The sequence below is a fragment of the Staurois parvus genome, unplaced genomic scaffold (assembly GCF_062004578.1).
Source record: "Staurois parvus isolate SC_StPar_1 unplaced genomic scaffold, SC_StPar_1.0 ptg000023l, whole genome shotgun sequence".
In the NCBI taxonomy this organism is placed as follows: Eukaryota; Metazoa; Chordata; class Amphibia; order Anura; family Ranidae; genus Staurois; species Staurois parvus.
In genome coordinates this window covers 1,462,252-1,479,323 of record NW_028317819.1, presented here as the reverse complement: position 1 = coordinate 1,479,323, position 17,072 = coordinate 1,462,252, and the positions used below count along the sequence as shown (strand labels likewise).

Here is a 17,072-nt window from a genome sequence, read left to right as displayed (position 1 = left end):
AAGGTGATTTCAAGTGGGATGTATGTTTTACTGCCCCTCTGGAATGCTTTCATGTCCAGTGACTGATTGGTTTATAGCTTTACGACCCGGCCAAGGCAAGGGTCTGTCAGACATCATGGAACCAGCTAATTGGGTTTACAACCATGAAGCGTATCCAGCTGTGCCCGATGTCCTTGTGACCCCCAACACACACACACTTCAAAAAAAAGGGAGGAGGATTGATTTGGAGTAAGAATGACATTTACAAAGTATGATCCAAATTATGGTTTTCACTGTCCATATCTGTGCACACAATTATCACACTAATCACTTTATTAGTGTCATTGAGATGTCAGTGACAGTCAGTTCCCACCCAGTGTCAGAATGCCTGCCGCAGTCCCCCTATAAGTTGCTGACTGCCACCATTACTAGTATAAAAAAAAAATAAAAAAATCCAGGATATATACCACCATTTGTAGACGCTACAACTTTCACGTAAAACAATTAATTTACATGTATTGGGATTTTTTTTTCAGCAAAGACATGTAGGAGAATACAGTTTAGCCTAAATTTATGATGAAATTTGATTTTTACATTTTTTTTTTCTTGGATGTTTTATAGCAAAACAAGTAAGAAAAAAATATTAAAAATTGGTCTTTGTTTATAGTGCAAAAAAAAAAAAAACAAAAAAAACGCACAGGATCAAATATCACCAAAAAAAGCTCTATTTGTGGGGGGAAAAAAAGACGTAAATTTCATTTGTGTGCAGTGTTGCATGACTGCACAATTGTCAGTTAAAGTAATGCAGCGCCATATTGCAATAAATGGCCTGGTCAGGAAGAGGGATAAATCCTCTAGATGGCAAGTGGTTAAAAATACTGCACCTTTAACCATCTGTTCACTCCTTGATCGGTGCATCTGATCTCTGCATGTATTGGACCCAGCTTCCTGCTGTGTCTAAGAACTGTCTCAATCACCAATAAACCTCTCTAAGCAGCTTTACCACATCCCCTCATAAATATTATGACATGCATTACACATATCGATCAAGATGTCATACCATAGACCATGTTATACATTTCAATAATGAGAAAGCAATTAAGATCACTATCTACCGTATTTTCCGGCGTATAAGACGACTTTTTGACCCTTGAAAATCTTCTCAAAAGTCGGGGGTCGTCTTATACGCCGGTATACGGCATGCTGACACTTTTTAGGGGGGTGGTGTGGTGCCGCCGCCGCCCCCCCTTCCAACGGAAGTGAAACTAAGTACAGGGGTAGGCAGGGGCTTCTGTTTCTTACCTGGCTCCGGTCCCACGACGATCCGGTCCAGGAAGCACAGCTGCTCCTTCCTTCAGTTCGGCCACTGGATGTTCGTGCGGCTGCTCGGCTCCACCTCCTCACCGGTGATTGGCCGCCAGAACTGTAGCTCGGGAAAGGCACACAGGCGGCCAATCACCGGGGAGGAGGCGGAGCCGAGCGGCCCCGCGAAAATCAAGTGAAGGTAAGTGTGCCGTGCACAGGTGCTGCTGCAACCATATATGCTTGCTGCAGCAGCACCATACTGAACAGGGGTCAGCAAGTGTCAGTGGGAGGAATAGTGCCCCATCATTGGTGTCACTGATACCAATGATGGGGCATTATTCCTCCCACTGACACCGACGATGGGGCACTATTCCCCCCCCCACTGACACAAACGATGGGGCACTATTCCACCCCCCACTGACACCAATGATGGGACACTATTCCCCCCACTGACACCAATGATGGGGCACGATTCCTCACACTGACACCAATGATGGGGCACTATTCCTCACACTGACACCAATGATGGGGCACTATTCCTCACACTGACACCAATGATGGGGCGCTATTCCTCCCACTGACGCCAATGATGGGGTGCTATTCCTCCCACTGACACCAATGATGGGGCGCTATTCCTCCCACTGACACCAATGATGGGGCGCTATTCCTCCCACTGACGCCAATGATGGGGTGTTATTCCTCCCACTGACACAATGATGGGACGCTATTCCTCCAACTGACACCAATGATGGGGTGCTATTCCTCCCACTGACACCAATGATGGGGTGCTATTCCTCCCACTGACACCAATGATGGGACACTATTCCTCTCACTGACACCAATGATGGGGTGCTATTCCTCCCACTGACACCAATGATGGGGTGCTATTCCTCCCACTGACACCAATGATGGGGTGCTATTCCTCCCACTGACACCAATGATGGGACACTATTCCTCCCACTGACACCAATGATGGGGTGCTATTCCTCCCACTGACACCAATGATGGGGTGCTATTCCTCCCACTGACACCAATGACTGGGCACTATTCCTCCCACTGATACTAATGATGGGGCACGATTCTTCCCACTGGTGTGCATTGGAAGAGGGGTAGTCTTATACGGCGAGTATAGCCCAAACACTACATTTTAACAGGAAAAGTAGGAGGGTCGTCTTATACGCCGGAAAATACGGTATATTCAGTCCTGCTGGTGTTAGTGTATCTAATAAATGAATCCATTTTGCGATATCTATTTCTTCTTATGTTTCCCTCTCCAGTTATCTTTTGCCATAAAATACCAATTGACTGGCATCTTTATTATATTTTTAACATGATTTGACACACTGTTCTTCGTTTCCCTTTTTTATGTTGTTCATGTGTTCACTTATTCTGATCCCCAATTGTCTGGTTGTACACCCTACGTACTGGAGTCCACAGTACATAGGTGTCATGTGTGCGTCTATCTATATATATTTATATCCATCTATATTAATAATAATAATGATTTCTAGCTGTGGTGATTTAATGTATTACATCCAAAGCACTGGTTCACATTATTTAAAATTGTCCAGGATTTCAATTATGGACACCAGAAATGCGAACCACTGCTTTACAAAAATATGTAAGAGAAGCAACATCAAAAAATTACTAAAACATGGCTATAACAATATTCGAAAAAAATATATATTTAATGTCTCTTCAGGAAGATTTTCTTCAATTCCTGTTCCAGAGACATAGCAAGTAGTAAGAGATCTCTTTAATGCGAAGAGATATTCCCTTTTTAGACCTTCTACACCTGAGACAATGTCACCAGGGCCAATGGAGAGGATTCAAATTTAAATTCTGCATTCCTGCAGTGTCTCCTTTACAGCAACCAGATACTGTCCTATCTTCTGGCATTGTGAAGGTGGACAGCAGCAGCTGCTCCACTTTCCCACCCTCTTCTGATCTTTCCAACATTCATATTGCTTGTATTACTACACTCCAACAATGCACTGCATTCTGTGAATGGGCAGACGAGACCCTGTCATTCAACTGCCCCTCTTTTGCTCACAGAATGTGATGCATTGTGGGGGTGTAGTAAGAGAGTTTTATGAACTGCTGGAAAAGACGACGATGGTGGGTAGCGCATACTATCGCATACTTTCCCAGTAGCAGCTGTCATGGAAATTTTGTATTTACAGGTTGAACTTTAAATGTGTCATATATTAGTGTTATTCATATGTCTCTCGTGTGGCTTAATTAAAGCTCTGAAGGCTGCAATTGGGCCATGCTCATGTACAATGTATGTATTACAGTACTCAGCTTGGTAATGGATGAGATGGCAGATCTGCGCTTATAGACCAGCGTGTATACTACCACGGCATTCGATGCGAATGCCGCCGGCGGTAGGCCGCGGGCCTGTATCCACATATCAGCAGCATAGTACCACATGGACTCCGTACTGCAAGGCGCCAAGCAGTGCGAACTCCGTGTGTAGGCTCATGTATATCTTATAAGCCATTACCAACCTGAAACTGTATCTGGATGGATGTGTTTCAATAAAGATCGTATCGGGCCCATTCAGATACAGACTGGCATTGTTTAATCTAGGCGTTGCTTGTACAGAGAATTTACATACCACTAGGAGCTAATAGGATAGGAAGTTTGCTTCCCTCGGAGAGCTCATGGAGGGAGGGGAGGACTGGTGATAGATAATAGGAAAGGCTACGCTCCAATCGGAATGTACATCCTGTGTATAGGCACTCCCCATTGCATTGTTCTGTGGGAGGGGATTGACCTGACTCATGTGGGGGGCGTGTGTGTGTGTGTAATAAAACCAGGGGCTGAGTCTGAAACCAGTCTCTTTGTGAATTCCAACAGCAACCTGAGAGTGTCGCCTGATGATTCCTAGGTAACTGGAGCTCCATTTCCCCACATCTCGAGATAGCTAACCCAGTTGGAGGCGCAGGAATCGTGGCGTTTAGCTGCGGTCGTGGTAAGCGAGATTTGCACAGCTTTATGGGGGATTGCTGCGCATCCAACTGCGAGTACTCACGGTAAGGAGAAATTTGTTTAAAAGCGAATTTCCAAGACACAGCCAATGCCATTAACCTTCACAGCGGTGGTTATGAAGTACACACTATGAAGGTGATCTTTTTAGCAGAGGCAGCTGCCTGCAGGTAATGGGATATGTGCCATTACACACACAGGTTAATTGGCTCCTGTCTAAATTGGACTTCGCATGTGTACTGTATAAATGCGAGTTAGGGACTTTAGATTGAAAGCTCCTTGAGGGCAAGGACTGATATAAATGTATAAAATATAAATATATATATAAAGCGCTGCATAAATTGATAGCACTATATAAAAATACCCAATATGGTTGGGTCTGTATTGTAAAGAAAAAAAAAAAAAAAAAAGGGAATTCACTTTAAAACTGATTGCTACTATACTTACCCTAACCTCCGTCTCTCTTGACTTCCCATTCAAATCACATCTAGAACCATTCACATACATCTGACTGTGGTAGCGCTTTAGTTTGTGGTGTTTAGAAGCCTAAGAGGAAGAAACACAACATATAGATAACAATAGATAAGCAAACAAGGTCTAGATAGATTTGAACTAGCAAACCTTGGTCATACATGGGCATTTATAAGTCAGATGACAATACAAACCATTTAAAAAAAATTTTCCATTAAAAAAGAAACCACGAAACAAAAACAACACACAACTCAACAGCTGCTATACAACACACACACACCATGCTGGCCCCTTGACCAGAGAAATCTGTAGTACACCAAACCGCCATAAGAATTATTTTTATCAAAAACATTTAATATCAACATGTATCCACTTTATTTTGCAAAAATGCACCAAGTACATTCAGCCAAATGTATCAAATCTATGAAAGAACAAAGACTTGTGTGATAGAGGTTGCTTTGTTTTTTATATTATAAAACATAATACATGAAATGTAGTGCAGCAACTCTGGGCAGACTGCTTTAATATAAGGAAAACAGAGAAATGGAGCATCATACGAAAATTTAGAGAGTCTTAAGAGACAAATAGCTAAACACATTTCAGGGGTTGGGGGGGTGCTGGAATATAATGAACTCCAAATGATTCACACTGGCTTTCATCTTTCAGCCTGCACCAAAATAAAACAGGAAAAATGTAGATGTGTTTTTTAATACTCAACTTAAACAGTTGTTTCAGATATTTTCATAAATGAGGATCATTGGCAGCTACAGCTACCTTATCTCAAACAAACAAAACCAGCAGTGGAATAACAAGCATTAGTGTCTCAGAACACAATACGTAATGTCAGGTAGACTGTTGAATAACACCACTGACAGACAAATGTGAACCATTTACTTGCCAAATGATCACTTGCTGTGTTGGGATTCAGATACCTCTGCTATGCTACAAAGTCAAAGACTGATGGCACCTCTATTACCTAGAACAGCTTTGCAGTTTCCTGTGTCATCTGCCTAATAGGAAAGCAACACATGAAGACGTAACTGGATGTTTACCCAAGAATTATGGGTAGTAAACGTCAGCCCAGCATCTGTAGGGTCATGACTGTTTCTGGTGCAATTTGCCCAATTTGACTTAGGCTTCATGTACACTGGCTTGAAAACACACACAAATTTTGAGCATTTGCTTGTGCTAGCATTTTGAAGCATTTCACATTTATCTAGGAGCAGTGATGTTTTTTTTTAAGCCAGTGTGCATGGACCCAGAAGCAGCACATACGTGCACAGCTAACACTGCCATCCTTCTTTTTAATCAACATAATTCTAAATGAACAAATCTTCATTGAAGTGGATACAGTAGGCTGTTGGAGCAAATCGTATATTCATCTGATACTGTACAAAATAAGTGAAAAATGACAGGTGACCTGCTGACCTTTGCAGTTTCATTGTTCCAGTCAAATTCTGACTGATAGTACCCAAGGTACAAGACATCTCCCTTTACTTCAGACTCTGGAAGGGGAAAAAAAAAAAAATTAAACAACTGAACCATATATTTACAGAAAGACCAAAAAAATAAACACACACGAAAAAAAAATTTAACTTTATGGTAAAAATCATTAAAATAGAAATGCTACAAGACTCCTGAGAATTCTATATGTACTTAAAAACACTGCACCCAGTTCCACCAAGTTTGACACAGGATGTAAAAAAATGCAATCTATGAAAAATGATATCAAGATAAAAACTTCAAGTCACGCAAACATGTTAAAGCGATTCTAAAGGTTAATTGTTTTCTTTTTGCACAGAGAGCAGCCTGGATCATCTTCTCGGATCCCCCACTGGCTCTCCTGGCCCCTCCCTCCTATCGGGTGCTCCCACAGCAAGCAGCTTACTATGGGGGCACCCGCTGCTCAGTGTGTCCATTCACACCCCCTCTCTCCCCTCATTGGCTGACTGCCTGTGATTGACAGAAGCATGAGCCGATGGGTCCCGCCTGCTGTCTCAGCCAATAAGGACCTGGGACAGCCGAGGCTGTTATTGACATCGCTGGATCGCAATGAGGCTCAGGTAAGTATTGAGGGGGCCAGGGGCACTGCTGCACACAGGTTTTCTACCTTCATGTATAGAATGCATGAAGATAATAAACCTTGAGCCTTTACAACAACTTTAAGCTTGTTTTCAGATAGTCCAACTGTGCAAGCTTAGTGCTGCCAATTATCAGAGTATAACTAGAAGGCAAACTTTTTTTTTTGGTTTTGGATAAAGTGGAGATGGATTAGAACACCTGATTTTTATTGTCTGTCTTTAGGACGATGCACCCTATTTGTCCTGTTAACCATTAACACCAAGAGTGAAAGTGAAGGAAATTTCCAAATTTTGGGTCGTCATTAGAACAGCTAAAAAGGGAAAATCTACCAACAGGGACACTAGTTCTGGTTTTTTACCTTCATGCATTCTATACATGAAGGTAAAAAAACGCTTTTTCCCTGTCTTAGAAAGTCCACATTATGTTTAAAACGTTCTAGGGGTAGAATTAATTTTATTTAAATTTACCTTCTATATGGTATTGCTGTAAATGTTTTCCGTAGCAGAACTCATACGTCCACCAGTCTTTGGTCTGAAAGACAAACAAATAAGATCACCTGAATGTTGTGTACACAGAAAATATTGTGGGTCACACAAACGTCAAACAAGAGACCCTATTCTGAAAGTTAAGGCTTACATGCTCAAGTCTATGGCTTGTAACAGAGAAGAGGCGTGTTGGATTCGCCCTGTAAGGTAGAAGAAAAAAATATATATATCCTTAATCACCGTCCCCCCTAGAGTAGTACAATGTTACTATGGTAATCAAATAATTGGGCAATATATTGTGTTTTTGTGCATTAAAATGAAAAAAAAAAAATGTATTGCAATGAAAAAATTTCAAGACCCACCATTTTATTCTCTAAGGCCTCTGCTTTAAAAATATATAGTGTTTGGGGTTTCAAAGTAGTTTTCTAGCATAAAAAAAAAAAGTTTTTTCATGTAAACAGTGTCAGAAAAGACTTGGCCTTTGAGTGGTTAGAAGAGGTGATGTGCGGCATAGGCTTCTAATTTTGGCTCGGAAAGGTCAGGATAGGACTCCTTTTTGGGAAGTGGACACTCAAATGTATTTCCTGGACTAGAGGTGGCAGTCTTATGGAGGGGTCCAGACGAAGCTACGCTACCTCTTAGCAAAATGCGTTGACGTCCCACACAACACGTGACGCAACTCTTTCCACATAGGAACCCTGTGTTTTGATGGCGTCTTGGAGTTTTGGCAGAAGTAAAAAGACACATGAGATTTATATTAAGCCACAAGGAGCAGCGGCAATTCCTTTTCACAGATCAGATTGACACAGGCTGAGTTGTAAACCTGGGAAGCATTGTGGACAAACCCAGGAGCGGTAATGTATATGCCGCCCTTATAGGAAAGTGGTGAAAACCTAACAAGGACACGGGACTAATTTATACTCCATGTACACTAGGTCCAAGGTGGACCGAAAAAACAAACCGTTAAAAAGGTCCTATAGTGTCATACATGGTTGGTCATCTATCCCTAGCTGATGTTCACAATACTTATATATATATATATATATATATATATATATATATATATATATATACACACACACTTGAGCTCATTATACAGAATATCAACTGTATCGGAACCGGACCCCGGCTGCACTTGGGTACTACCGTTAGGATACCACTTCCCTGTCCGAACACCAACACCACAGATGACCATGCAAGACTAGACAACACCAGTCTTGACATAAACCAGGAAATAGACCACTTTATTTTAACACAGATACAAGATATATACATTCAAGGGAACAACCCCCCCCTCCCTGCATAATGACACAGGGCGGGGCAATCTACCTTTAGTAACAAGAGACACACCAACAGACAGTCCCATCACGAGGGAGAGCTGCCGGAAACACCCCCCACCAAGCCAATACACAAACACATACATCCCATAATAGTTCACTCCCAAGCAAGACACAACAATTGGATGCAACCACATGGCATTGAACAATCAACAACCCCCCCACCCCAATATTAGGACAGATCACCCTGTACCCCTATCAGGCACAGGGTGACTTACACATAATAGGGATATGGGGAGCTGAGACAGGGGTCTCCCCACCTCTCCAAAGTCAGCTGGGTTCCATGGGCCCCCCACCCAAAGTGACTCCCGTCACATCAACATCTCCTCTTCCTGCAATATTCCATATAAGGACTGGAACATTAGTTCCCATTAGTGAAATACAATCTGTTGGATGAACTTCCTTATATGGACTGCCATATTCACTCACTAATGACCCAGCTAAAAGATTTGGCAAGTTTTGCAAGTCAAGACTTTTTTCCAATTTTTTGGTCCATCTCATATGTACTTGAGTTTCTTTAGCATGTTAAAAAGTACACAGAGTTCCCAGACTCACACATGGGGAATACCTTTAATGCCATTTGTTATCCAAAAAGCAGCATTTTGCTGCAGTATGAAACCCATATGTGACTAATTGTGCATATGGACGTTTTTTATTTTTGTTTATTTTGTCTTGTTTATGTTTTTTCACTGTTGAATACACAAGGTTAGTCGCTTGGAATTCACATTGGTGGTTGTTTTAACCAAAACCCAGCCAATAAAATTATCTTTATGGTATTTTTGAACTCAGTGTTGTAATTTTTGTGGTACCTCAGCTCTGTAAAGATTGTCACCTATAGTAACCACTTTGCCCATTCTTTGGGCGCTCTGTGTTTGTTCTTTTATGGAGGGGCCTCTGGACTGGAGGTGATAATCTCCCTATGGAGGCTCTCCGCTCCGACAGACTGCTACCTCCAGTTCAGGTGCTAGGGGTCCCACCATAGAGGGACTGTTACCTCCAGTCCAGGGGCCCCTCCTATTATAGGGTGACATTAGAATGGAAGCCACTGGGATAGTAAATCAGCACAGAGTGAAGTGACATTAGTGCAGGAACATGCCTACCTCCCCCTTCCCCCGTGCTCTGCTTGTAATCTCACCTGAGCTACATTGAGCACGGTCTGGCTCTCCCCTCCTCCTCCACAGCAGGCAGGCTGGACGCTTTCCTTGTGGTGAAAGGGACAAACCTGTCACAGTATGGCTGGCGCAGACACAGCACTCTGTGACAGGGCTGCAGCCAGGACTAGAAGAGTAGTATTGGTAAATGAAGCCGAGTGCGCCTTCTACAGCCAGTGCTTCTTCTACAACCAGTGCTTGCTCAGCACTGCCAATGTCTTTTGGTGGAAATGGCTGCAGTACTAAATATACTATTGGCAACCATGGGCAGCATTGGCTCAAGGGGCAGCTGCCCCTTTTGCCTGCCTTAAAGACGGCCCTGCATAATACTTGGGAAACCAGCAGAGTTGGGGGTTCCTAATTTTTCTGTGTATGAGCATAGTATATTTGGAAACCTGAGGTCACGTTAGACATCGTACTGAAATTACTTGAGAGCATAAGAGGGGATAGAGACAGGAAGAGTACGAAACAGATGAAGTTTTGGAATGATTGTCGTTTTTACAGCACTGATTTGACCTATCCATGAAAGGCAGTGCTGAGACTGGGATGCAAGTAGAGCTTTGGAGGAAGTGAAAAGTGGGAATACAATTAGCTTCATAGAGCATATAATAGGATTTAATGAGGCGAATCCCTAGATAGTTCAGGTAAGCATTAGGCCAGGTAAAATTGATAGTTTTGCGTCAATAAAGTGTTCTCCCCGCATGGTATGAGGCTGAGTCAGAGTTAGCATATCATCTGCAAATGAACTGACTTTGAATGAGTGTTGGCCAACTGTAATCCTTTTAATAAAAAGGGTTAGTTCTGATAAAGGTGCAATAAAGGCTCCAAGGCTAGAATAAATAGTATGGGTGGTAGGAGACATCCCTGCCATGTGCCCCTGTAAATTGTAAAGGAAGGGGATTGTTGAGAGAGAGAGAAACCATGGCAGAGGGCGTGTGGTACAGAGTACCTAGCCAGGATGTAAAAGCGGCAGAAAAACCCCACTTGTCTAAGACATAGTACATGTATTCCCAAGAGGGAATCAAACGCTTTGTGTATATCCAAACTAAGGACCATACCAGGAATTTGGTTCTGATGCATCCGGTGAATTAGATGAATCACCCTGTGGGTGTTGTCAGGAGCTTGCCGAGATGGGACAAAGCCCACTTGATCTTTGTGGATGGAGGTTGTGTAGAAATGAATTTATTCTAGTGGCAAGAATTTTAATATCTATATTCAACAGCGAGATGGGTTGAAAACCATGAGGATCCTGAGAATCCTTTCCAGGTTTTGGTATCGAGATTATCATGACTATTTGGGCTACTGTTGACGACAGGTGTAGGTCAGAATAAGAACGTAGGGGATTAAATAAGTTGGTCAAATGGGGGGGGGGGGGTCAGAGACAAGGATGAGAGAAAATGTAATACAGAGCTGAGAAGCTGTTGAGTCCAGGAATGTGTGTTTCTAGTGATTTGATTGCCACAAAGACTTCAGGGGTGGTTATACTGGCCTTCATTGTGTCTGACATAGTGAAGGTTGGTATACTGTGGACAAAACGGATATGTTTCCACAATCTTAACAGGGTTGGCAGTCATGACAAGATCGGTTTGGTATCTTGGATGCTGTCCTTAAAGTGGTTGGCCAACATCGGACCTGGCTTATTGGCACAAGCATAATATTTGACCATCTAAATCGTTTTTTTCTGCCTTTTCATCAAGGAGAAGGTTCAGTTCCACCCCAGTAGCGTCCAACTCTTTATGTAGGGGCTTTAAATTGAGCTTCCAACTGTGCAAGGCAGGAGGATAAAGTTGCTGTATGAAAGCCCCTTGCCTTCTTACGAGATGCAAGCTGTACAAGTTTCCCCCTAAGTGTGGCTTTGAGGGCTTCCCACAAAATCGTGGGAGAGTATGTTGATCCAATATTGTCAGCGAAGTAGAAAAGGAATCACAAAGATCTTGAAATTGTTTCATATGTGAGGTCAGTGGAGATCGTGGGGGAGGTGTCTGACTTCTACATCCCCTGAAGTAGCAAGTATCGACCTGTAGGTTCCACGATTTCAAGCGAGTGAATAAAGGGAGTGCTTTTATGAAATGCTACTAGGACGCCTCTCCATTTCCTCAAAAGGTCCCGTGGAACACCTGGGGGTAATTTTTATAAAAGTATTTAGGAAAAGAGGAAGTAGAAAACCTGGTTTCCTGCAGTCCAATATTATGGGCTCGAAGTAAGGCATAAAAGATGAAGGCACACTAATGTTTCCAGGGGGAATTAAAGCCCTGTATATTGTATGACACTATAGAAAATTTGGAGGTAGCCATTATGGAGGGCAAAGAGCAGGACAGCTAGGGAATGTGGCAGATATGAGCCAAGCGCCATTGTCCAGCGGAGCAGGAGGGGGAAAGTCCCCAACAGAGTCCCACAGCAAGATGCGATATAGGGTTTAAGAGCCCGTTGGTCACTTCAGGTACAGCCTCGCTGAATTCACAGAGAGCAAGCAGGAGCTCAATATAGGGCAGCTGTCCAGTGGTGGGGGACAGCAGCACCAAAATAATAGTGCAGAATAAGATATAAGACCACCTGGGGCAGGAACCCTGATAAGAGTCGGACCATATCATGGCTGCCTCAATTAACTGGGAAAGATAGCTGTGGCGGGACCTAGGCAGCGCACCTCTGGTGGTACCGGACTACTTCCCCAAGTACAGCCTGTCCCACAGCAGTGTAGGGAGCAGTTAATCCTGCTTGGCTACGGGGTAAATTAGATGACTAGGTCAGGCGCGCGCACTGGCGGCGACCCTGGTGGAGGGTCGGACTCTTAGTGGCAACCTGGGCCGGGTGCAGATAGGAAGCAGGTAAGAAGCCAAGGCCGACCAAGGGGGTGAACAGACTGGCCGTGGAGCTGTGGAACAAAGGCCGATGGCACTGGCTACAGGAAGGTATTAGCCTCCATGTTCCTATCACTGCAGGATCCTACTGGCTGGAAAGGTCCAGGGACCGGGAGCCGATGTCATGGTGGTCCGAGGTGGCTAAATGCCCCAGGAAGGTCCATTGGGCTCCAGGGAAGCTATGAATTGGGTATGGGGTGCCAGGCACTACTCCAGAAGGAGTTTATTAGAGTTACCCACCCGGGCGGTGAGGAGTCAATCTAGCAGGTGACCATAGTCTTTGGCTGCTCAACAGCGCCCCCTGAGGCATTAATTTTTAATTTGGAATTTGTCATTCTGGAAAATGAAGAAATTAAAATTTCACAATTTTCTTTTAAACATACTGTCACCAGTGCATAACTGGTGTGGCGGTGATCAGGGACACTGACTGGTGACAGTACGAAAAAAATAAAAATTTCTCTTTGTCTTATTACTTTTTTTTATATAATACACTGTGACCAGCGTAATTATGTTACCATAGTAATATTCTACTACTCTGGGGAAGTGATCAGTATTTTTTGGTTCTTTTTCTTTTTTTGTTTTACACATTAGGTTTACTTATAGCAAAGAATTTTATTGCTATAAGCAAGCAATTAACTTAATGAAATCGAATCAGTCGGATTTTTGTTTTATTGGCCACAGCTAATTACATGACACAGATGGGCTGTGATTGACCCAGTCTGTACCGTGTGATTACTTTGACCAATCACACTAGCGACAATTGTATACAATGGAAGGCATGAAAGGAAGCCATCCATTGTTTACAGTTGTCATATGACCTGCTGCGATTGGTCACAGCTGTCACAGGGTATGGACAATGAGCCAGTAAACAGATCTCTCATTGGCTGTGTCCGAGGGACACAGGCAGTGACAGATCTCGCCACAGCATGACCTCATCCGGCACGACGTCATATGACTCCCACCATTTTGCTATGGCCGGGGGGGAACTGGTTAATTACAGCCTTTAATCTGTTGGGATAGGTCTCTACTAACTTTGCACATCTAGACTTTACAATATTTGCCCACTCTTCTTTCGAGAGCTGCCCAAGTTCAGTTCATGTGATGCTGACCATTTGTGGACTGCAGTTTTCAATTCATTCCACAGATTGAAAATGGGGTTTAAGTTTGAGCTCTGACTAGGCCATGCAAGGACACTCAACTTATTCTCCTTCAACCACTGTGTGGTCACTTTTGCGGTGTGCTTTGGGTCATTGTGTTGAGAGGTAAATCTTTCCATTGACAACTTTCTAGCAGAGGGCTGCAGATTTTCCTCAAGAATGTGACAGTATTTTTCCCCATAATGTTTTCATTTTATCCTGACAAGTGCTCCAGTCCCTGCTGCAGAGAAACACCCCATAACAGGATATTGCCACCTCCAGGCTTTACTGTAGGAATTAGTGTTATTTGGATGGTGAGCTGTATTAGATTTCCACCAAAAACATTGTTTAGTGTTGAGCCTATAATTGAATTATTTGGCCTCATCTGACCATAAAACCTTTTCCCACGTGACCTTAGAATCTTCAAGCTCAGTCATAGCTGCACGTGGCCTTTCTTGAGGAGTGGCATTTTTCTTGCAATCCACCCATACAAGCAACATTTGCAGATAATTTGAGTTATTGTTGTCACATGCACACAATGACCACTCTGTCAAATTACTGCAACTGCTTCAGCGTTACAGTAGGCGTCTTGGTAGCCTCTGAACAGTTTCCGCTTTCATCCAGTTTGGAGCAACGTCCTGATCCAAAGAGGGTCTGTGTTCTACCAAATACCTTCCACTTAATAGACTTCCATGTGCTTCTAGGCATTGTGAAAACCCTGCACTGCCAGGGACTGAAATGCTCAGCAGTTGAACGTCAAATGGCTTTGTGTGCCATTGAGAAGGTGGTTAGCTACATCCGATTGAGTTTACAAGTCATTTTTAGTAGGGGTGATCCTTTTTCGAACATGGTGATTGTGTTTTTCAGTGCAGCTGATCGTAAAATGGTGTAAGCAGACCCAAGTAGGTCACAATTGTAACATAAGTGTAAAGAGTTAAAAGGTTGGATTGTCTGATGATTTCTGAGCTACCAACGCTCTGCAGCTTGAGAGGTGTTAGGGTTGTAGTCTCTGCCTCCAACTTGCCACACCAATGGTGGACCGACACACACACATAATCAACTGCACCTGAAAGAATGCCAAAACCTGTAGCAACCAATACCCAAAGAGACGACATCCATATCACAGCATTTGTAAAGGAGGATTAGAGATCCATAGAAAAACCGCAAGCCAACCTACCTTGGAGCCATCTGCCAGAATCAAAGCAGCTGGCATGATGGAATCAGACTGCATGGTGATGAACTGCTGACCAGAGAAATACTGCAATACTGATAAGATCCAGATCCACATAATGCTCCATCCCTGCCTGTTTGCACTCCTTTCCTGGTGTCTTTGGATGTCGGCACCAAGGTATACCCATGCACCTGCTGTACTGCTGTCCATTCAGGGAGACCTACAGCACTGCAGGTTGCATTCTGTCCTGGCCCAGGCACTGGAAGTGCATCAATTGGATCAGCAGAAATGCATCACCTATGTGTAGGTAGTCAGGGATACCAGACACTCCAGCTCCAACCTCACCGATACCCAGGGAGCATAAACCTGCTTACAGCTTAAATTAATATATTCATTACAGTGGAAGATATGGTACATTTGGGTTTTCTTAACCACTTGTCCTCCAGAGGATTTACCCCCCTTAATGACCAGGCCTCTTTTTGCTACTCGGCGCTGCACTAATTCAACTGATCATTGCGCGGTCATGCAATGCTGCACCCAAACAAAATTTACGTCCTTTTTTTCACACAAATAGAGCTTTCTTTCGGTGGAATTTCATCACTTGTGCGCTTTTTATTTTTCATGCTATAAACAAAAAAAGGCCAAAAATTGTGAAGAAAAACTATATTTTTTACTTTCAGCTATAAAAAATATATAGTAAACTCAAAAGTTAGTTATAAATTTAGGCCAAAATGTATTCTGCTACATGTTTTTGGTAAAAAAAAATCCCAATAAATGTATATTGATTGCTTTGTGTGAAAGTTATAGCGTCTACAAACTATGGTATAAATACTGCAATTTACGCCATTTTTTTGCTATACAGCTCTGCGCTAGTTTAACGGTCATACAAAAAGGTACATAAATGAAATTTACATCCTTTTTTTCCCCACAAATTGAGCTTTCTTTTGGTGGTATTTGATCGCCTGTGCGGTTTTTATTTTTTGCGCTATAAGAAAAAAAGGCTGACAATTTTGAGGAAAAAAAACAATATTTTGGACTTTTTGCTATAAAACATGTCCAGTAAAAAAAAAAAAGTAAAAATCAAATTTAGTCATAAATTTCTGCCAAAATGCATTCTGCTACATGTCTTTGCTAAAAAAAAACCCAATACATGTAAATTAATTGGTTTACGTGAAAGTTATAGCGTTTACAAATGGCGGGAAAGATACAGGGATTTTTAGTTTTTTTTTATACTAATGGCGGCGATCAGTAACTTATGGCGGGACTGCGGCGGACATTCTGATATTGGGGGGTAATGACTTGGGGTCACTGACATCCCCAGTGACACCAATACAGTGATCAGTGGAAAAAAAAAAAACCACTGACCCTGTACTAACGGCACTGGGGAGGAAGGGGTTAAGATTATTCAGGGAAAGGTTAACTGTGTGAGGGGAGTGTTTTACTAGGGGGCGGGGGTGTGTACTGCAGGGAACACCGCTGATCGGGAGAGAGAAACTCTTCTGTCCCGATCAGCGTGTCCTGGAGCTGTCAGGGAACTGACAGAAAGCACAGCTACTGCAGCTGTGCTCTCTGTCAGCGATTGCCGCCAATCGCCGGGACATAGCCGGTAACGACCGGCTGTGATCCGGCGACTGACATCCGTGACCGTGATCGGCGGGACAGGTAGGGTGGCCGCGCCTCGCGCATGCCCCCTACCTGTTCTAAAACACACGTTTTAAAACGTGGTTTTGCCCAGCCGTGCACCCCTGCCACCGTATTTCTACAGTGACTGGGCGGCATGTGGTTAACCATGACTTGAGCTGAAATTTAACTTATTCTGGCAGTGAACATTACACATGGGAGATCACAGTTTGAATGTACAGTTAAATGTACCTTGGTTAGGCATGGTGCAGCTTCCATAGGTTTTAGGAGATCAGAAATTCCGAGTCCAGAGTAGGCCTGAGTGTCTTCCTCCTTTTCCTGCTGAAATTTTACAGCAATTGCTGGGAGTTTACATTCATAATTCTGCTTGTATTTTGAGGCAATTGTAACAATGTTGTCAGCTTTGCTCTGTATTAAAAAAAACAAAAACACAACACCCGTTGAAGAAGTGTATAGACTATAATA

At 43.1% G+C, this 17,072-nt stretch overlaps 1 protein-coding gene across 2 annotated transcripts in view; it reads right to left on the bottom strand.

Moving 5' to 3' along the window:
- Positions 1-17,072, bottom strand: part of OS9 (OS9 endoplasmic reticulum lectin) — an 81,780-nt gene that overhangs the window by 47,485 nt on the left and 17,223 nt on the right. For both annotated transcript variants that reach the window (XM_089692652.1, XM_089692656.1), the window contains exons 2-5: positions 16,839-17,015; positions 7,296-7,359; positions 6,175-6,251; positions 4,723-4,821 (exon numbers count right to left, since the gene is read on the bottom strand). In XM_089692652.1, the coding sequence (XP_089548778.1) occupies positions 4,723-4,821; positions 6,175-6,251; positions 7,296-7,359; positions 16,839-17,015 (417 nt within the window). The remainder of the gene's footprint in view (positions 1-4,722; positions 4,822-6,174; positions 6,252-7,295; positions 7,360-16,838; positions 17,016-17,072) is intronic.